Below are 23,534 nucleotides of genomic sequence, written 5' to 3'. Positions count from 1 at the left end.
TGTACACGTCTTGATTCTTGTTAACTACACTGATAAACATTTCCAACATGAGTAATGTTAAATTTTTTCTCATAGACAATTTTAATACAGATATCGTAAAACGACTTCAGAATCAAGACCACGAGATAGAGTCCATTTATATGACAGAATCTTATAAAACAGTACGGCCATAGGGAGCAGATGAGAAAAACGGTCACAAAATTGACAAATAACAAACTTACTGTCAAGTTACATCTTTTAACTGATGTGCACATAAAGGTAAGTGTCCCGTTTCAAATGTAATCCGATGTGAGTTTCCTGGACCACTTTAAGGTACTTCTTGAACAGAGCATCATGACAACTTTCAGATTGTTAATCACAATTAAAAACATTTGCGGGGCATCTTTACCAAAACTTACATATTTGCGAATTAATTTTGCAAAGCAGCACAACAAGGGACGTTCTTGGGCAGGGAACTGTGCCAGAGTCAGCACTTGTAGTCAACACCATGTCTCTTCGCATTTACATAAACTCCACTGGCTCCCAGTGGAGAAAAGAATCATATAAAAGGCTATGACAATGGCCTATCGGGCTCTGAATGGAAATTGCCCAAGCTATCTGAAAGAAAGACTATGCCCCTACAGGCAAATTCGGGTGCTGCGCTCAAATTTCCACAATTTGCTACATACCCCACGTTTTGAGAAGTCCCGTCTAGGTGGGAGAGCATTCACGGTGAGAACAGCCTCTTTGTGGAATGCCCTACCAGTTTCCTTACGAAATGCCAAGTCAGAATTTTGCTTTAAAAAGACCCTGAAGACGTGGCTTTTCAGGGCAGCTGTCGCATTGAATGAGTCTCATTATTATTATTATTGCGTGGTCGGGAGGGAGGTGAACATAACCATATTTATGAAGATATGGAGCTTTTGAGCTCCTTCTCTGCTCTGATGCACTTGTGGCTGTCTATCTCTTATGCAGGCACTATTGCGCCATGATGCAAGAGTGTCTGCATTACAGGCAGTGTAAGAAACGAAGGCGGCCACGGCATATAGCAGAGGGGTGCCCTTAGTCACACCACGGGCAGGAGCAGCCAAGGTGGAGAGTCGTCCTTCTTTGGTGTCGCCACCACGGAGGGTCACGCCCATGACTTCATCAGAGGGTGCTCAAGGGTCTGCAGCCTTTAAGGTCCACAAGGCGAGGGATCGGCCTCTTTTCCCTTCACTGAGCACTGGAATCCATCATACCGGATTCACACAACCACCCACCCACCCTGGCAAGAAGGCAGAATGTGGCGGAATTTCTTGCAGCAGAAATGGGGGCTACCCCAAATTTGGACCGATTTACTGGACTTTACCCTTGGAAGGGGGTTGATTAATGTGGGCACTGGGCAGGTAGGAGGGGGGACTGAACTGCTGGTGGTCCTGAACCTTTCTGCCCTACCCCGGGATGCCAGAAATGGAACATTTTTGGGGACTCTGTCTGGTGGCAGGTATCCCATGGCATGGATGGACTGTGAGGCGGTGCCCTGGAAGTTACTAAAAAAAGTTTGCCCTTGGTTGAAGGTGTGGGCGATGGATAAGATAAAGGGGCCTCCTGGCACTTGACATTAACCTTTCTGAAATGTTCCTTTGTAAAGGAAGGTAGATATACTGATATGTTACTTGCCCAATCGATGAGCTGTTCATCTGCCCTGTGTCCTGCTTCTCAAAACAATTATGTATGATCTGGCTGATCTTATGAACTGTGTTCTCATAACAATGTTTACTTAACTATGACGAAGGTTACAATCCTTGTCAGGGTAAACGACAAAAGCTATTACATTAACCTGTCAAGCTTAACTTAGAGACACTGTGTAAAGTATGTATCCAGCACACAGACAGTAGTAAATTGAAAACACAATAGAAGTAAAATCCCAAAGTCAATTTTGGCTAAGGTAGGATAAATGCCTTTAAACAGGCATATCGGCTGAAGCGTACTCAATGTACTGGTTTACCACAGCCCACTGAGAGAATTGCATACATAGAAGAAATAAGTATCGTCTGTTCAGGGCCAGAAATATTGCTGAAGTCAGAATAGAAGAAAACTTTGGGTTCTGATGATGACAGACATTTATTTTACATTCCTTGATCAAAACAGATGGTATTCAACTAATCTCGAAGGCCAATAGCTTGAGTTTGGGTTTTTGCTGGTTACTGATAAGGGTTGTGCTTGCAATCGAAAATCATGCTTAATTATAGCAACATATTGCAAACTATTGCACCCTGCGGGCTCAGATGATGACTTCCCACTGCATCCTCGTCTTTCAATAGGTACACTTGATCTGGTTTTCAAAATCCATAGTTTTGCTGATTTACAAACATTTCCATGCGATGCACGCTCCACACAAAAATGTATTTGGTTCAAAGTATGGACCTGAAAATGTTTACAATTAGCAAAAATGTGCCAACATTTTAAGTTATTAGGATGGAGTTCATGTAGGCAATGGAAACATAATCCAAGAATGCAGACCCCGGTAACTCTGCACTTATTACCATGGTGTAGTTACATTCTCATTATTATACAAAGACCTCAGGATAATCCAACCTGCTCTTATATTCTGACATCACATTGTACAAAATGACATCACATTTAACATTATTAATACTAATGAAAATACACAGATTGTACCTTCATACAACATGTTCACTAAGTACTATATTAAATGATGAACAAATAAATACCTGATAGATTCGATAAATGCCTTTAATTTGTTACAAAGAAATCATGGAAAGCTTATACTGAAAATGGTTCTGACGGAAACGGCCCCAGTGGATGACAACGTGTGACTTTGCACAACTCTTTGGATTCACATCAGTTCGATAAGATCTCTCGGGTCGAGTCGGAATAACCAGAAAAAAAGGTTATCTAGACCTTTCATAGATGTACAGTGGAAGCTGCCAAACATGTCACAAGTCCTTCCCATTAACAGACCATGAGGTGCTTTTATTTTCATGCATTTTTTCCAAATATGAAAGTATTTACGAAAATACATGGAGCTTATAAAAGTGTAACATTTTTTGAAACCATGCAATAACTAACGCACAACCTTACAATCTATATTTCGATGCCTCAGGATTTGAAACAATGTTAGTCCACTGATAAGGAAATTGACAAGTCAGCAAAAATACCCTGACTGAGTAGCCACGCACTCCCCTTTTCCTGCTATAAAAGCAGCCGTGCCGCTGGTCACATCCATTCACCGCCACCATGAGGGGAATCATCCTAGCCCTTCTGCTCGCCCTTGTGGGTAAGATGGTCCTTCTGCTCCTGTGATTGTGAAGATTTGGAAGTATCTTGATAATGCATAATTTTTTTAATGTTTTGTATAGCTTACCCAGATGGCTATTTTTTTGTTTGTTGCACAGGAGTAGAAGTGATTGTGGGGCAATCAGAGGAAGTATTTTGTAATTTAAATTATTGTAATTCAATTAAATTCAATGTTTTAAAATGATCAGCAACACTGCATGAGTTCTGTTCTAAGTTTTTTCTCATCTGTCCACTTGATATTTCTCCCCACAGGCAGCGAGCAGCTCAACTATGGTATGTATTTTTTAATTATAAGTGTATTTTTTATCTCATGGTATCTTATTGTGTTGAGTGTGTGGTTTGGTTCTCAAATGCTAGGACACATGTTGGCCTCAGGGCTCATGTCTGTGTCTTCTTCCAGAACCTATCTTCAGTGAAAGTAAGACCTACGTCTTCCAGTACGAGGCCATTATCCTGAATGGATTACCGGAGGCTGGCCTGGCCAGATCTGGAATGAAACTGAACTGCAAGGTGGAGATCAGTGGATTCGCACAGAAGGCCTATCTCCTCAAGGTAGGAATAAACACAATGTGAAGCGCACAGTGATGAGATGCAGCAAGGTGTTCACAAGCGCAAGTCCTCCACTAACCTCAGTCTATTAGACACATGAAAGACTAGTATGTGGATCAGGAAAGGCAGCTACTTCTGTTACTCTGCATTCAATAGCCATAATATTTTTGAAAATATGTTTTATCCTGTTCATTTGATACATAGTTTTGTTTCAACTAACTCTTACATAAATGTGCACAACTCAGTGACTCCTGTTTGTGCCACTCAGCCTTTCAACATTCTGAAGTCAACAAAATGAGTACCATTGAGTTGGGTAGGGATAAACATCTGTTATTCTGCCTCTCAAAGGGAATTGTCAAAAAAGTACACTAACCCTATTCTGAACCATTTCTTAAATACCTCTGAGTACCTAGTCACATACTGGACAGACTATCTGGATAATGAACTATTGAGAGAATTCTAAAATGTTTACATTTTATTCTGTCCATCTTTATTTCAGCCTGTTGTACTTCTTTCCCTACAGTTCTATTTCTATAATTTTCCATCCTATTTCCCTTCTTTTTATTATTATTTCTGTACTTTTTCTGTCTATTCATCCCCTTTCCTGTATTTTTCCATCCACTTTCCTTCCTTCTCTCTATTTTCCTTTATGTCCAACCTTCCTTCTCTCATCCTTCATTGTCTTTTTTCCTTCTTTCTTCATTCATCCTTCTCGCCATCCATCTATCCATCCATACACCTGTGCTTCCATCTCTCCATCCAATTATTTGTATCTCCATCTAGCCAAGCAAACGTCTTTCCTTCCATCCATAACTGTATTTTCTGTCTCCGTCCATTTATCATTCTCTACATTCATCCTTCTCTCATCCAACCGTCATCCATTCTTCTCTCATCAACCCTTTTCTCAATTCATCCCTTCATTTCAGTATCCATCCATTCATCTATCCACCCTCTCTCCATACAGGTCTCTCCATTCCTCCATTTCATCATCCTTCCATGCCTTCCACTGCAAGGGTTCATATTTATGAGCTTTTTGGAGACCAGATTCTCCAGTAAACGTCAATGGAGTCATAAAAAACATGAATGAATCTATGAATAATGCGTAACCATGTGAAACGCTAGGGGTGTCTCTTAGCGCTGGAAATTTGGAAAGTAGTAAACAGCTTAACCTGTCTTTATTTTTAACCTGTTTTCATAAGCAAGTTTACAATTCAAGTCATGTGGAACGGGGCCTTTTGCCAAGAAAGATTAATCTAAAACATTTATCAAAATCAGATTTGGAATTTTGATATATTTCTAAAGCAAATGCTAAATTCTATAATGAAATATATGAAATGACAGAGACTTTCTTACTTACGACAAACCCATGTGTGGCTGGGTATAGCTGAGTCTTACACCCTGGACCCACAGAATTTCCATGGTGTGAAACACAGATACAGGCTCTGTGATTGCAAGTCTTGATAATCAATATTCATCATAGGACATTGTAACCAAGACCCAATACTATCTGATGCCTTTGTCTAAATTAACCTACAGAGATCCTTCATAGAAATGTGTTCTTTTCCAGATCACTTCCCCTGAATTCAAAGAGTACAATGGCATCTGGCCCAAGGATCCATTCACTCGGTCATCAAAGCTGACCCAGGCTCTCGCTGCTCAACTCAGCAAACCAGTGAAGTTTGAGTACAGCCATGGACGCATCGGAGCCATATATGCCCCAGAAGCTGTGTCTGAAACTGTACTCAACATTTACAGAGGGATCGTGAATATGCTTCAGGTCACCATCAAGAAGACACAAAATGTATACGACTTACAGGAGGTTAGTTTCAATAATTTCAAAATATAGTTATAGCAAAAGGTTGAGCCAATAATAATTCTACTTGACATATGTACATATAAATGGTATACCACAAAATTATGGCATCCGTCCAGGGAAGACAACTTATAGTTTCACCTAGGCTGGCTTCCTCTTAGATACACAAATAGCATTTACTGAGTAAAATGAGGAGAGGGGATGAGTGGTGGGGTCCCCTTTGCTCTGCAGGGAGCAATAATGCACTCCTCATTCTCGATGAGTCTCCAAGTAGTATACTTAAATTGCACCTGTGCTCCAAACGTATCAGCTCTGCACCGCTCAGAGCTACCAAACACTATTTAAAGATTAAATTAAAGATTAATGACTAGTTGGTCAACAACATTCTATTTGGCAGATTTATCAACAATTTCTGTGGGTGCAACGTCACCATAAGTGATAAAAATCAGTGCAGAGTGTTGATTTGGAACTTAATTTTCAGTACGCTGGAAAGTTGTCTAAAATTAAACCAAAGTAGTGTCATGAGCTGCTTTGTGTTACTTTGTGTCCCATGTAACCACCCTTGGTGTTTAACACAGATGTAGTCTACTAAACTTTGTAGACAGGGCTTGCTGCCAAATTAATGTGCCTCCTCCAAGCAGATGCAAAGAAGGAGACACATGTTTTTTTCTACAGACTTTTCTAACTATGCTCGTGGGCTGTACTGTGCAGGAGACAGAGTTTAGGCGTAAGTCTAAGTATAATATTTTGTAAGGGAAGAGTACTCTTCCAATACAAAACCTATGCAAGACTCACTCAAACACCTGTGCACTATTGTGCAAAGGTGTGTGCATGGCAAAAAGCAGCCGAACTGTGCACCAGCGCTTATGACAAGAGCTGCAGCATCATAACTTAGCAGATATGATCCTATCCTCCTCTGTTCCTCTCACGCAATGCTGCACAGCAACTTTGGTTGTGGCAGAGCACTTCATGCGATATTAGTGAATCTGTCCCTAGTTTCTCTTGCACTTTCTGCACACAACAAGGTCCATACATATTAGTACATTCTGTTTCTTTTCTTTAGGATTTAAAATCCAACTATGTACTTAATCCATTTATTATTTTACATAAATTTGCTTAGAGGTTTTACAGCATTTAGAAAAATACAAAGACTGAAACTACTATTAATTAAACACCTCAAAATAAGTTGGAAAAATGGTGGTACACTTACAGTACAAAAATTGTAAGCCTTTCTGAAACCATGAGGATTAGCCCACCCATCAATGTATTACAGATGTGGAGATACATTTTGCAGATTGTGCCATACTTGAATCCTGGCTGGATTATGCACATTCAGCTAATCTTGACCTGGCTAGTTATCCATTAAATCATTCCTTCAAAACCAAGCAAACATGTTAGTAAGAGGAATGTATTGGTTCTTTCGTACTAGCCTACTTTCCATTGCCTTACATTGGCAATTATTTATGGTGTGGATTTAATTTATAGCTTTCAGTACTATGAACCTGCTATAATATAGGCACCCCCATACTAATTTGTAAAGCATTTCCCCCTACTGGACCAACAGAGGTTGAAGGTCTTCTCTCAAATTGCTCACTGTCATTAGATTCAAACATCCTCCCTAGATAGATTGTTTCTCTGTCCCGCCCACTAGTTTGTGCCCTTCAAGGTAAACTCACCTCTACACTTAGACAATTCACAAAGGCCATAAAACCTTGACTCTTTCAAACATTGTTCAGTTTATAAGGTTATTTCAGCACCATAGTGACAAGAAAGCAACAGACGCAGACGAGGAAGAGCTTAATGACTAAATACTGAAATAATATTAAAAAAAACTTGACATGGTGCTCCAGAGTGATGTGCGTCCACCTACATAGGGAGACTTAGAAAATAGGATAGCCCATCATTTGTCATTTTAATGTGTTATTAAAGCTGTAGTCTTCATATACGTTCATTAAACCAATTGGACTAGTGCACCTGCTTATAGTGGGGGACACAGAGAAGTCCATGAGTGGAAACCATGTGTTTAGCTGGACTGGTGCTTAGTTGACCTAGAGAGAGGTGGCAACTCTTACTTTGAGAATTGTGTTTCTTATGTTAAGTGTTTCCATGCTGCAAAGGGTACTACTCAGGTGGACTTGAAATGAACTATGAACCGGTGTTTTAATGGGATCTGACATCAATGGCATTGACAACGTAATTGCTTTAAAATCTAAACTGGGGATTGCATATTTTGGATTCCAAAGATAGCTATTACAAAAACCACAAACTGGGTGTTATACATGTGTTTATAGCACTCACATGTCTAGAAGCAACATACTGTTCTGTCTTAAGAAGCAGTAAAATGACTGACCGAACCTCCTGCTAGACTTGAATCAGGAACCTATCTGTATCTGTGTCATAGCCTCTAGATCAGTAGGTTAATTCAATCAATAAATGCTGCAGAAAAAGTTAATAATTAAAAGACTTAAATATACATCTTCGGAATGTGTTTATATAAGGAGGAACCAATAACCCATATCTGATTGAGACTAGTAGTAATCTGGCTGCCACACATACCAGATTAGTGATCTTGGGGGACTTTAATCTTTGGCTCAATGGAACCCTTGATTCTGGCTACAACAATGTCCTTCAATCATGTGAAGGTTTTAACCTTTACCAATGGGTTGTTAAAGCAGCACATAAGGGAGGACTTATACTTGATCTAATTTTTTCAGATGACCATGTTCTTAATATTGTGGAAATTCTGCCTATGGGTTGGTCCGATCATTATTTGATTAAATTTCAAGTGCATAATCCCACTTGTAATAATTAAGCAGCCAGTCCTATAAGTAATTATATCAGTAGGGATTGGAAGGCCCTCTTAAGAAAGAGAGGTAGATCTCCCGTATTTTATCTTGAGGATTGTTTTTCGATAAATAAGCAGGTGGAGGAAAACTATGTAACCCTCTGTTCACAGATCACTCCTACGCTGGATTTAACTGCCCCATTAAAAAATCATAAGAGAGTGGGCAAACCCTCGGCCCCTTGCTTCAAAGATACATTAAAACAATTGAAACTTGACTGTAAGCAGGCGGAGAGAAAGTGGAGAAGGGTGTATGATGATAAGGACAAACATACTTCTGGTTATAAGAAAGAAAGAAATATTGCTACAGCAGATTATTTTTCCAATGCTATTCTGAATGCTCCTAATAAATCCAGAAGCATTTTAACATACTGAATAATTTAATCAGTCCTGACTGTGCCAAGCACCCCAGTGACAAGAAAGCAACAGACGCAGACGAGGATGTCTTGAATGACTAAATACCCAAATAATGTAAAAAAAAAACTTGCCACAGTGATCCTGAGTGATGTGCGTGCACCTACAAAGGTAGACTTAAAATTAGCACAGACAACCATTTGTCCTCTTAATGTGTTCTTAGAGCTGTAGTCTTCATTTACGTTCATTGAACCAATAGTACTACTGCACCTGATTACAGTGGTGCACAGAAGAGAAGTACACGAGTCGAAACCTTGTATTCAGCTGGCCTGGTGCGCAGTTGACCTCGAAAGAGGTGGCAACTCTAACTTTAGAAATGTGTTTCTTATGTTAAGTGTTTCCATGCTCCAAAGGGTACTACTCAAGCAGACTTGGAATAAACTAGGAATTGGTGTTTTAATGGGATCTGACATCAAAGGTAATTGCTTTAAAAGCTAAACTGGGGATTGCATATTTTGGAATCCAAGAAAAATCATTGCAGAAACCAAAAGACTGGGTGTGATACATTTATTTATAACACTCACATGTCTAGAAGCAACATATTGTCCAGTTTTAAGAAGCTGTAAAATGACTGATAAAACCTCAAGCTAGACTTGAATCAGGAATCTATCTGTATCTGTGTCATAGTCTGCAGATCTGTAGGTTGAATCAATCAATGAATGCTGCATAAAAAGGTAATAATTCATAGAATTAAATATATATCTTCGGAATGTGTTTATATAAGGACAAACCAATATCCAGAATGGAGCCCCAAATTGTTATACTTTATCTGCTGATTTCCACAGTCTGGAGTCACTGGTGTGTGCCATACACGATATGTGATTCAAGAAGACAAGAGGACAAACAGCATCATTGTTGTGAAATCCAGGGATCTGAACAACTGCCAGGATAAAGTGGAGAAGAACATTGGCATGGCTTACGTGGAGAAGTGCTCATCTTGTCAAAAGGTTTGACCTTGTCACATATCTCTACTTGAAATCAACACTGAATCTTAGACCCTCACTACCAATGATAATTGTATGTTTTTTGCAATAGATTGTGAAGAATCTAAGAAGGGCTGCAACATATACTTACAAGATGAAGCCCAAAGAAAATGGTGCACAGATCACTGAAGTGACCGCACGACAAGTGTATCAATTCTCCCCATTCTATGAACTCTATGGTGCAGCTGTAATGGAAGCCAGGTGGGTGCCTTTCACAGAATCACTGGACTACCTGTATATAACCTTGTGGATCATTGTGCATCATTCAGTTAAATATCATGTGCTTATAAAGAAGATAGCAGCAATAATGATGTCTATAGCAATTTCAGTTTTAATTGAATATTTTCAAACATTAAAACAACTATCCAGACAAGTAGGCCAAAAAAACACGTACATAGAAACAAAAACATGTGAAGGCCAAAAATGAAAGTCCAAAAGTTGAAAAACAAATATATATTGTCCCTTAAGGTTTTGGCTACCACCAAGTAATTTAATATCAACGTCCATGTTTCATCCACTGAAAATTACAGTGACTTCCACGTTCATTGCATTTTCTCATGGTCTGGAAATCGCTCATGTTTAGTTATGTCTGTACAACTTATCCAACTATTATGATGTTTGCATAAAGTGTCCGCGGATTTTAGGAACCACAATTACCAGTATCTCACACATGCTTAGGCAATTCAGTTAACAGCTTATTGAGAGAGATATCCACCTTAAGGCACACAACTTTAATCATGAAATCTATCACCTGGTCTGACTGTTTGTTTTATATCAAAACTATATAAAAATGAACAATAAACTGGGAGAGGTGTACAGCCACATCAGTTTCAGCAGCCAAGTTAACTTCAGCAGCCAAGGTATGAAATGCACTGCCTTTTCCAAACTCAGCAGTGGATATCCAATAGGCCTTGTAGAGAGACAAAACAATGCAGTACTCTCAGATACACATTGTTTTTTTTTATTTTTTTATTAGAGAGTGAGCTGTATGGAACTCTTTCAAAGTGTGAAACAAAAAGCCAATTGATATCCCTAGCCCAACCACTGGCATTTTGGTGAATTGACATCCATGGTGCTGTCTACAAACAGACATTAGCTGATTGCTGATTGTTCGTACAGTACTTTCTTTTAACTTTTTTCTAGTGCATGTCCCAGTGAATTTCTTTCCCAGTTCTTCAAGTGTATAACTGTAACTGTTTAGTATGATCTGCATCACCTCTTTATGTTGTGCTGCATCAGATAGATTAAATGAGAATGATTTGTTTAGCGGTTCCATGTGTTCACAGGTTCCATTTACAGGACATCTTTCACAAACAAAAGCTGTGCATAGAAACTAAGATAAAAAGAGAAAACACATTTTCAGATCAATAATCCATTCTAATGAAATGAAGTCATACACCATCATCCTTGAAAGTTAGACTAAGAACTTGCCCCTATATATATCTACCATGCAAATGATGAGGGGATCAAGACTAATGCCACCATTAAGCAGAGTCAGTGGAGATTATTCTTTACATTGCAGACCAGGAGTTTTTGAGCCCACAAAAAGAGTAACTCAGAAGCAGGAGGAACTACACTTCTGCCCCCTTGGCCTTAATCCAATTATATCAGCAGAGAAACACAATATTTTCAGTAAAATGTTCATTTTTCTATTTAAATATGTGCATAGACAAAGCTAAGAACAGTGCAAGGATTTTCAGTACTCCAAGAAAAATTGCATTTTTGCTTTCTGGAAAGATTCACAATCAATGAATTGAGACATTTTCAGATCTCTCATATTAATGTGGCACCACGCATTGCTCGCAAATTGGGAGTTCATACATTTTCTCCTCACCTTTCTTTCAGACAAGTGCTCACTTTTGTGGAAACCAAAAGCAATCGAGTGAGTGCTCCTGAGACTGAGCTCCAAAACCGGGGTGGTCTTCAGTACCAGTTTGCTTCTGAAATGTTCCAGATGCCGATTCAGTTACTGAAGATAAGGAGTCCTGAGACACAAGTAGGTAACTCAGTGTAAACACTTGATTGTCACATACATTTATTTTAATGTTAATACAAATATTTTGAAGCCTATTCTCAAACATATTTTCAACAGTAAACATAGGTTAAGGGCCAAAATACCACATTTACAATTACCTTCAATACACAAAGTGATTCTTGGCATAAATGCATTCATCACTTTGGTTTTCTCCTCCACTATTGTGGAGACATCTGCAGTGGTAAATTCCTGACAAGGGACTGGAAATGTCTTTTCCAAGGTGTGGTTTCCCATTGAAATTTGGAATAATTACAGACTTAAACTTAAACATTTGTGGTCATTCCTAAGATTAGATTCAATGTCTTCCTACCCTGGAAATGGTCAGAGTTTTACTCCAACAAAGGGCTGGAGCAATTCCCATTCCAGGATTGGAAGCAACTCCCCTTTCAGCATTGGAATGGTAAAGGACAATACACCCCAGATGTACTAGGGATGTAAAGAAAGAACTTTCTCTAAAGGGAAAAATGTTTTCCCCAAATAGAAACGATTTGCACAGCAGGCTCCATACCTTGTTTGTAGAGTGTTATTCTATGTGGATCTCCATGCGGGAAATAGAAGTACCTGGGACATGTCACATGACATTACCAGTAGTATGTTGAAAAACCTTTACCTGGCACAGCTTTCCAGGAATACTTATACATAAATAGGAAAGTATGCTCAGATAGAGGTGTAAATATCTGTCTGTACTTTTATATTTTTTGTCTGAAATTGTCTCCTTTGATTGTAGTGGGTAGCTAGTTTTAGGTGTTTATTCTAGCCTCGCTTAATAAAATGATATATAATATTTATAACATTCAGTTTTGCAATTTCACAGCAATGTAAAAAAGCTGAAGTTACTATTATCTAACACATTAGTATGTTTAAGCTTCTTACAAGGGGATCACAATTATGTTGAGTAGTCCATGCCTATTTTACTGAGACATCTTTCCACCACATTCAGTCAATCTCTCTACCCCAAACACAAGGAGAACAGAAATTATCACATCGTCAGATCTTTAATTGTTTTGCCGATTTTGCAAACACTGCTGTTTTTCCACATTTGATACTAACTTCTTACAGAGTTTGGAAAAGCTTTATTAACTCAAAGGTATATAAACATCTAGAAATTTCCAAGAATCTATTTTCGAAATACAGTTGGAAGCACAAAGCACTTCAACAAGAGTTTAACAAATTCTTGGCTGAGGTACATGTTTGGATAATACAAAGCTCTTTCGAAATGTCTCCAAAATCCAGGTCAATTTGTAGCCCACTTTCCTGTGCTCTGGAAAATATATAGCCATTATAGCCACTGAATCTAACACTTCATCAACCAGTTCACAAATCAAAGTAAAGCTCAGAACCTCTTGCTAAGTTGCCAGAAATTTATTTTGCTCTACAACTTTAAATCAACCCAAGTATAATACATCCAAAGATGCTCATCCTTAAAAGAAACTCCAGGTTTACTGAATCTACCAACACAGTGCACAGCTTGGTCCAACAGTCTGTTCCCTCCGTTCACTAGTTTGCCTCCCTCATTATACATAAGAATCATGGGAAAGAGAAAACTGAAAGCAGAAGTTTTCTCTCGGCAGTGCAAAGGGAAACAAACCTAAAAAGTGAACAAAATGTATAGTTGTTACTAACACAAAGAACAAAACAATGGAAGATAACTTTTACCTTAGCAGCACCTTATAACTTAATACCATTATGCACCACAATAATTACAAACACATTATGTCATTACATAATATTTGAAGCTTGAAGGTTTACTTCTATAATATGAGCTATTAGTATCAGCCACAAATCTGGGAATAGTAATATTATTGCAAGAACTGTTTCTATCACAATACTTTTGTGAATCTGACTGAGGTGCTGGAATTCAAGATTATCCACCTAGTGAACCACAATCAGACCAACACCTTGCCAAACGTTTTAGTCATCTTTATTTTTTCTCTTTGGTTCCATGTAGCTTGAGCGTCCCTTAGGTGTCCAACCAGGTCTTTTTTACAAACACCAACTCCTCTACACTCCCTTCTATGTCACATAGTCTATGTTTGAGATCAAATCCCCTCTTATAGTTTCTTTGGTAATAGCTCACCATGCATGAGCAATAACTCCCTCCTTCCACATCACTCTTATATTTCAACTACAATTGGTTGAGTTTCAATCCTGTGAACCTGCCTTTAAGACATTGTTGGAAGATTTGTAATAAGCCCACGGTTTGACTCACAGTACATCTTTGAATGGTACCATCATCTCTAATGCACACCCCCTAATCAAACAATTCATACTTTCTACAAGACGACTTCCTTTGGGAGAATACAAAGCAGTGCGATACGGTGTGATGGCAAGATCATCTCACAATTCTTTCATCTCTCAAGACTGGACATCATTAGCTGCTATTGTGGTCTTAGATATTTCCTCACATGCAAACAAACTTTTCAAATATGCAAGCACACTCCTGGTGGTTATCAAACTCACACAACAAGCATTGCCCCATGTTAAAGCATAGTCAGTTAATACCAAAATAAATCTTTCTCCAAGTGGCAACAACTCAAATTTACCAATTATGTGCAACCGCAGTTTGTTCCAGAGTTCACCTGGAACCTCCAATAGGACAGTTCTCACATACCTAGATTTGTCAATACTTGCACATTACAGACAGTCTCTGACAACTAACTCAGTTTGTCTGTCCAGATGTGGCCACCAATACGTCTCTCAGACACTGGCTTTAGTTTTCCCCAAATGCTCCATATAAGCAAAATTTATGATTTGTCTCCACAGTGCAACTGGGAGAATTAACGGTTTTCTCTGGTACAGTTAGATGTCCAATATGTTCAATTCCTCACTCACATTCAAGAAGGCTTTGGCCTCTTCAGACATTAATGTAATTTTGGGCCATCCTGTGACCACAAAGAACACACTTTATTTTTCACATGATCATATGCTGCGGCTAATTTCCATTATGACTTATTAACAGAAGATACCATGACCTACATCTCAGGCAAATCAGAATCAAACAAAACTGATCTGTTGACAGGGAACCTGTATAAACAGTCAGCTGGAACATTCATTGCTCCTAGAATATACGCCACTTCAAAATTCAACTCCACCATAATTCCACCTATCATTTGATACATGGACTGGTGTTGTCAATATTCCTGCACACTATCGATTGGACCAAAGGTCTCCGATCATACTCGATTAACACTCCAAACCCCACAGAAAAAGAGAACTTAAAGTGATGTTCAGCCCACATGCAAGGTTGATCACCGACTACCACTCTTCATCTACATTGAGTGATCTAAAGGCAAATGCAACCGCTCTTGCTTCACCATACACCACTTGAGACAACACTGCACACAGAACTTTTAAGCTAGTGTCAGTGGTCAGAATACTTTTTTCATTACATAAAAATGTCCCAATGTAGGCATATTTGCAATCTCATTCGTTATACTTGCATAAGCTTCTTCACAATCCTTATTCCATTCAAAACTCCATGCGAGCCAAAAACACAGAAGCCAACCTTTCTGAAGCTTGTATTTCTTCAATTATCCCCATTTGCAATAACCTGTTTAATTCCTCCTGCAACAGTTACAACATGAGTTTGGGTACCCTTCTTACTTTGTGCACAACAGGCCTAGCAATTTTTAAAGATGCTCCTATGCTGAATTTCTTTTAGCAACACAAGCAAATCCTTGAACTCTTTAACAAAATCTCAACAATCCCTTTATAATCACCAATGGTGGTAACCAAAAGTACTTGATCTGGAGAATTAGGATTAAGGGAGTCCCTAAATCTCTTTGGTGACAGTACCTAGGCAAATTGTCACCATGTTTGGATACATAAACAGTACCTACAGTCTCCCTTCCCTTCAATTTAAAATCCATCACCAGATAACCAATAAAATCAATCTCTTCAACCACCATATACTTCTGGGTTTATGTCTAGTAGTAACTGAGATATATTTTCACATCCAAAAATGTCTTTCCAATTCGTATAGCCCACCAGATTAAACGGCAAACCAGAATCTGCCAAATACACTCGTTTTTCTCCACCCATCTACACCACGCACTCTGACATGGTAATGCACCCCACTCCATCAATCTTTCCATCCATTTGTTTAACTCCCTTTATAAAAGGTGTTACCCGAAGAACAGCACTTTGGTTAGTCTCAGGCACATTAGTTATAAACTGTGCTGTTTTTACATATGCAAGTAAATTATCCCCTTTTACCACAATGTCTGTATGTGACACAAGCATATGAATTGGGACCATTGAAGGGGTGATTGGTACTGTCAAATTTAAAGCATTTACATTTAGACTCCTTCCCTATATTAGGATGAGCTTTGAAATACTCTGTCAGTTTCTTCTGCATAATTGACTTGTTATTGTCAGGATTATCTCTGTCCCAGTCCAAGCTATTAACCCTGTCAAGAGTGTGTGTTCATGTGCTGAACATTTCCTTGATCTAGCTATAAGTATGGTCCATCCCTTTCACAATGTCCAGAGTTTCTTAAGAGAGGGAATTTACCCAACAGTTTTTCTTAGACTCTGATTTCGTTGGTTCATCGCACCAATTGAGTTCTGATCAGAGAATCCATTACATCTACAAGCTCACACATTCTGGCAAAGCTTTTTAGAGATACCACAAAGTTTCTAAACATGTCACATTTGGGTTGAGCCCTTGTGAAATATTCCTCTCATTCCATGACTACAGTTATGTTCGAATCACATCCTTGTTGCCAAAAATATAATTCCAAGGATGCATAACTTTAAAAGAAACTCAGTTTATTAAATCAACTCACACATTACACTGCTGGGTATGAAAGTCTCCCCACTCACTTCAGTTGTTCATAATCCACATTCTACATAAGCATAATGGGAAAGAGAATACGGAAAACAGAACTCTAAGATTACCGCACAGTGTCAACACCCAGTTTCCATTTAAAAGTGGTATTTAAGAGCATCTCCAAGTTATACATCAATTGCAAATTTGGCTTTATTTGCCTCTTATCATTCCGAATGTGTGTGATCCTATTGTAAGTTAGAAAGACCTTTACACTCTTTAAGCTTCAGATGATCAAAGATTGTGTTGCAATGCATTGATCAGAAGGAAAACCTATAAATTGATCCACAGGATGCTCCTTAGCATCCAGGCAAGCATAGTGTTTTTTTCTGTGGTCAGATTAACGTGACCAAAGCCTCCATAGCACTTGAGTGCCTGAATTTGCGGAACAATTACAGACAGATGTGAAAATGCCAGCTCCCACTCAACTTTATATATTAAAGTTTTGTTGACCACTAATCAGGGTATATGTGTGCAACACAGGAGAACAAACACATAACAGAGAAGGGCCTTTGGACAGTAAGAGGTTTCATCTTCCTTTGAAGATCTAATTACCACTATTCCCACTTGACAAACATAAGTTTCAGTTGCTTCTCAGTTATGAAGCACATTTATGTCACTCCCTAAAGCACTGTGGAAGCCAGCGGACCACGCAGTCTTCAGCAAAAAAGTTCAACACATTTCTCTTACTTTTTATTGATTGAAAAAAAGTATATCTATCATTACTTGATGTCATAGAAGCCATTGATTTCCTAGGGTTTAACAATCTGCACATTCTTTGAAATTGCTGTTTTGCAATAAAGTTATTCTGAGATATGCGTCCCCTATAATTTCCACATTGCAAGTATCTGTAGCCCTTTCATGGTCACTATTTGAAACCTCTACAGTGGTTACGTGAGAAGAAAGAAAGTAACACATGTTACTGCCCATCTCTAAATCATCCCTCTACACTAGTATGAACATATCATGTCATGTTTCAAAACTGAAAACGTCCACATTCCATTGACTTCTCATAAAAAGGAAAAACAAATACATGTAAATCAAAAACGTCCATAATTTTTTTTTTATAAATAATAGTTATAAAATGAAAGCAGGTTATCACTGTTAAGATCAGATGCACAATTTTTGCAACACAATAAAGTATTCCATAAGGTATATGTTTGCATTATTCCTACTAAACCAACGGCAAGAATACAAAATGCACATAGTGTTTTCTACACGCAATTTTGGCTGAACAAAGATGTACAAATTCAAATCTATGGAATTATAACAGACAAAATAATTCTTTTCGCCTTTCCTGCTAATATTTTGTACTAAGTTTAACAAATTGAACTTCATTGGTCATCCAAATTTAGAATCACAAACATACACTAAACTTTCATTATATTTGCAACCTGCTCTAAAAGGTTTACAAATGTTCCTGAAAATGTTAATTAGCCCACATACTTTGACTAGTGAACATGTGATCTGCCCCATGTAAGGCTTTTCTTCAAAAGGTTTTCAATAAAAAATTGTTGCTGTGCTATGAGTTCAATCTTTCACATGTAGGTGTGAACAAATGGCGAAATTTGGCAAACATTTAAAAATATCATCAAATGTTCGATGTTTTGTCTTCTTCTGGTTGGTTTTATGTAATAAATATTATGTGTTGCATATGTTCCTTCCGTAATATATTCGACTGAACTGGAAATTACCCAACTTTAAAGATACAGGGTGAAATGGCTTTAGAGAGCTAATCTAAGGGAGTGGGCAGAAATAATTAGCTTTAGAAACTTCAACCTTCCAAATTAAGAATCAATTCCCTGCGTCTTGGTTCCTGAAAGTTTGCTTATATAGTATGTTTCATGTTCTATTTCTGAATTATTGATTGTAAACACATTATATTATTTCTACTAAGTGTTTCACATTTTCTGATAGGTTGCAGAAACCTTGCAGCACTTAGTGCAGAATAACCAACAGCAGGTACATGCCGATGCTCCAGCCAGATTCCTGCAGCTCACCCAGATTCTACGTGCTGCAAGCTATGAAAACATACAGGCCATATGGAAGCAGTTTGCAGACAGGCCCCAGTACAGGTGATTTGTTTTCAGGATGTTACACGAATGGCTTGTGTCAATTGGATTGTATCTGTGTAACTCATGGCATTGGTATGTTACCTGCAGGCGCTGGCTTCTGAACGCCATCCCAGCAGTGGGAACCATTGATGCACTGAAGGTCATCAAGCAGAAGATCCACAACCAGGAGCTGAGCCCCTGGGAGGCAGCGCAGGCTGCCACTCTAGCTGTCCAGTTTGCCAAAGCAGATCACCAGACCTTACAAGTAGCTCAAGTAAGAGTAGCACTCTGCATAGGTATTTTTTTCAATGAGAATTCCCAAAATACTGCAATTTCTAATTATAACAATAAGCCCTAGCTGCATGCTACCATGGTCACTTTCAATTCCACACTCTTCTGTTTTATGCTACTTTGCACAACAAAAACATTTTTTGTATTTTAGTTCTGTTGTGCTACCCTCTCAATTCTATGACACACCCATTTCACATTGGTCTCACCAATATTATCTTGGTTGCATAGACTTTACCATATATATCAACAACTAACCCGAAATGTCATTTATTTTGAGTATCTTATTTTAAAATCATTAACAAAGTGGTTGCTTTGTGGACTGGCAAAATATATACAATACAACTCACTGAGGTATTTCTGAAAATGTAAATATTTCAAGAACATGAGTGGTGTACAAAAAAAACATACTCTTATGCCAATGTTTGACCTCTGTCCGTGACCTTGCAGGATTTAGTGAAAGTGGCAGAACATCAGAAATCCTCTATCATCTATAAGGCTGCGATCCTGGCTTATGGGTCAATGGTGAACAAGTATTGCGGTGCACACTCCTCTTGTCCGGAGGAAGCCCTATCCGTGAGTAGCATTTTTAACACTGAGAAGGGATATTATATTGCATGGAATGTATTTAGTTTATTAACACAATCAGTGTGCTTTTGCTTCTGATTAATGCTTGTGTGTTTAAATATGTGGACACAGTATTTGGGACAATTGTGCTTCCATTATTACTATAATTACAATCAGGTATGATCTGCCTGTAAGTTCCCATGTGCTACATTTACTTATATCTGTATAGGTGCTATTGATAAGAGAGGGTAACATTAATTTTGACAATAGGGCCCAGGTTAAGATACTTAAAATGAATGCACACTAGGAAAATGCCTTCTGTGTGCATTCACCATATACACTAGGCACACCTTCAGTCAGTATGTCCCACAGATTAAGTGTGTTCTCTTAATTGATAATATAAAGTAAATGTGTTTGAAGGATAATTTCATTTCATGTACAGCAGTACTGACAATGAGTCCACGTCTCAGAGATGGTGGGTGTGGCCCTCGTAAGAGCTATTATCTTGAACACTGGATTTGAACCAAATTCTCATTTAGAGGCTGGTCAGCCTCCTCCACCAGGTTTAGGGAGGCCCAAAGGAAGCAAAGGAAAGGTAGATGATGGTTTGCTGTCTCGATGTTCTTCTCCTGCCACTCTCGGGCCTCCATGGAACCAATTTAGATGGGTGGATTTCAGGTGATGCTCTGGTGTTTCAAGCCTCCATGATGCACGATAGCCAGTGTCAGACGACTCTTCTTCATGCTGACAGTGAATTAGAGTCACTGTCATCGGTGCACCAGCATTGCAATCTCCTACAACCTGTGTCCGGGAAGGGGAAGAAAGAAAGGTTCAGAGGGTCTTTGGAAGAGGTGGCAGGAAGCTGGGTATTTTTGTCACAGAAAGTTTCAAAAGAACACAGAATGGCGCTCAGTGAGCTAATGGCGTACTTATGGCTACTGTCACTGATATGGAGGTTGCAAGATGAATACCACAAAGGCAAACTTAGTCCTATATCTTCAGAAGTTAAGTTAAGCAATAGCGTTAGGTATTAGTGAACCATTTATCTCCAGGGCTTATGGATGCTTGCATGAAGTGCTAAATAAAAAACAAGTTATCATTGTAGAATGGAGCAATGAAGAAACAGAGAAATGGAAAGGTGGTGAGTCAGGCAGGACATCATTTTCTTTATAAATGAGAAGAGTGAAGGAGGCTACGGTAGGTTGGGCATGGTGATTTCGGTGTGATGCTCTCCCATAGAGCCTGCACAGCTCATCCAAGACATCAGAGGGTTCGAGTCCATCGGGTGGGGATGAATAAAGCAGTCACAAAAATGAAGTTTGTTATCAATGATTTCCAGGAGTTTCATATTTTTTTATGTTACTCTGTATATTTGTATGATAAACAACTGAATAGTTGACAGCTATCTCTCCTTAATTATCTCTGTATTGCTCCCTTCAAAACAGTGAGCAAGGTGGGAGTGACACTTTGCACTAACAACTCAGTCTGCTTTGCTACAACTAAGCACCAAACAAAGCACATTCTCTACTGTGCAACATGTCCATAATCTGCTCTCTATTAAGCTTATCACAAATATTCCTTCTCATTCATGGTCTAGTCTTATCTATATTACTGCATTACCCATCCATTCTCCTCAGCGCTCCACTGAAGACCTTTTCTAAACTATAAGTGATCCCTAGTGGAGTAGTAAGAATACTTTTGACGGAAAAACATGAGCATATCTCACCATACAGACAAAAGTCATAGAGAAAGGAGGAAAAACATGAGATTATGCTAGTGAAAGACTGTCAAAACTCTGTTTCTTTTCAGCCCCTGCATGACCTGGCAGCTGAAGCAGCCAACAATGCCCATGAAGAGGACATGGCGCTGGCTCTGAAAGCCATGGGTAATGCAGGACAGCCAGCCAGTATCAAGCGCATCCAGAAGTTCCTTCCAGGATTCTCCTCCAGTGCTTCCCAGCTCCCAGTGAGGATCCAGACTGATGCAGTGATGTCCCTGAGGAACATTGCCAAGGAGGATCCAAAGAGGGTAAGAGAGAAGCAGGCAAACTCACCAAATAACCATCCTAAAGTGTATATGTGATAAAACAAATAAACGTGCAAAATGGGTTTACACCTACGTGTGGGAACTGTTTTGCTATATTTTGAAATTGACAAACATTCTGGGAAGAACACTTCGAAAGCTGTCTCGGGACTTACAAAACGTACAAAAGGCAATGCACGTGAGTGTGTGTGCCCAACGTTCATCTACGATTGTAAAACATTTCTGGAAGGCACCTGTTTATCCTTATCTGCCTTTTTAAAAATTCTTCCACACAGGGTAGGAATTTTGAGAAGGTCACTAATAAACACTATTCCCGTTTGCCTTTATAAACAAACGTTTCTGGTGTGAAGCCTCCTCTTTCAAAATACCACCTCGAGAGATGGTGGTATGCTAAGCAATTTCCATACACCTATGGCTAGCTTATGCCAGTTAAGGTATGGTTGTGCTAAAAAGTGTGCTAAAGGGATTGAAAATATATGTGCATGGTCACAGTTAGAGCTTTGTTAGTGTTAATCTCACACTGCTATGTACTAACAACCTGCCCGGCAACTCTATTGTAATGGTTTTCATTAATACTCAATAATGCACAGAAACGTCATGACTTCTCCATACAGAATTACACCTGCATGTGTGGAAACAGCATTGTGAATCCACTGCAAGCAATGCATACAACTTTTCTGTACTTATTCTGATTAGCTTTGAGAACAAGACCAATATAATAAGCTAGACATCAAGATAATGTTGAATAGTAACTTAAATACATATTTCAAGACATGTTTTCTAAACTTCATAGCTACCATTTAATAGGTTGAAGCACATCAAACAATCTAAATAAGGACTCTTTTCAAATCATTGCTCTACTTGGGAATATTTAAAGGGAGCAATATTACTCTAGCATGCCCATCCATGGTACATCTTGGAAACTGAGGGACAGATTCATAAAGATTGGTGTATGAGTAGGTGTGACTTGCTGTTATAATACTCCTGAGTTGCTCACAAATCTGAAGAGTAGGCCAGGAGTGATCTTGATTTACACCTGGCAGCTTGCCCCTGTAATTTTGGAGTAAGTGCTAGCATCATGTTTGTGGATTGCACGCACAATGTGTAGCCGAGTGCTTAGGACTTTGGGCAAACTATAGAAGTTTGACATGCCAAGTTCAAATCACAATTTGTCTGTGTTTATGCAGTACAATGAGAATGCAAGGCTTGGTAATGTAGATGTAGTTTATTGAACGGCATAGGGCCCAGGTTACAAAGGTTTTGCTATGAATAAGTATGCCTTATTTGTGCATTACTCCTGCCTTATTCTTTTTTTTTTTTTTTTTTTTAAAAACCTTTATTGAAAGACACGTATAAGTACAAGCGCTGGCCTACAACCACAGGGGCCGGCCGCAAAGTCAGGAGAATAAAAAAAAAACCAAGCAATGTATACGATAGGGTGAAACAGGATGGATGCAAATAAAGTCGTTACATCGCCAGCGCCAGGATAAAAAAGGTTTCATATTAATTATATAAAGGAGGCAGCAACCATATCCACCAGCGCGTCATGCAACATATACAGAAAAGAAGGGGGGGGGGGCGGGAGGGAAGTAGCCCCCCACGCAAGCAGACGACCACAGTAGGGCAAAGCCCAAAGACCTCACACGCCCATACCATGTACAAAATAGAGGAAGAATACCAGAAAACAAATAAAGTGGACGCCACACGTACAGCCCACCCGCCCCGAAAAAGGAGAAAGTGCAGACGCTTACGAAACAGAGGAGTAAACACCAAGGGACATAGCCCACCCCCTGGAAAAAGGCAAAAAGGGACCATAGAATAAAACAAACTAAAATA

At 39.0% G+C, this 23,534-nt stretch overlaps 1 protein-coding gene across 1 annotated transcript in view; it reads left to right on the top strand.

Moving 5' to 3' along the window:
- The first annotated feature begins 3,137 nt into the window (after nucleotides 1-3,137).
- The window catches only part of LOC144756119 (vitellogenin-A2-like), a 74,717-nt gene continuing 54,320 nt past the window's right edge, over nucleotides 3,138-23,534 (top strand). Inside the window, exons 1-11 of the mRNA XM_078645672.1 lie at nucleotides 3,138-3,262; nucleotides 3,535-3,555; nucleotides 3,683-3,834; nucleotides 5,399-5,650; nucleotides 9,686-9,847; nucleotides 9,936-10,084; nucleotides 11,729-11,879; nucleotides 18,664-18,821; nucleotides 18,909-19,074; nucleotides 19,539-19,664; nucleotides 21,465-21,683. Of these exons, the coding sequence (XP_078501798.1) occupies nucleotides 3,223-3,262; nucleotides 3,535-3,555; nucleotides 3,683-3,834; nucleotides 5,399-5,650; nucleotides 9,686-9,847; nucleotides 9,936-10,084; nucleotides 11,729-11,879; nucleotides 18,664-18,821; nucleotides 18,909-19,074; nucleotides 19,539-19,664; nucleotides 21,465-21,683 (1,596 nt within the window). The 5' untranslated portion in view covers nucleotides 3,138-3,222. The remainder of the gene's footprint in view (nucleotides 3,263-3,534; nucleotides 3,556-3,682; nucleotides 3,835-5,398; nucleotides 5,651-9,685; nucleotides 9,848-9,935; nucleotides 10,085-11,728; nucleotides 11,880-18,663; nucleotides 18,822-18,908; nucleotides 19,075-19,538; nucleotides 19,665-21,464; nucleotides 21,684-23,534) is intronic.

This window comes from Lissotriton helveticus, chromosome 1_1, assembly GCF_964261635.1.
Source record: "Lissotriton helveticus chromosome 1_1, aLisHel1.1, whole genome shotgun sequence".
NCBI lineage: Eukaryota > Metazoa > Chordata > Amphibia > Caudata > Salamandridae > Lissotriton > Lissotriton helveticus.
This window is presented reverse-complemented; position numbering and strand designations above follow the sequence as displayed.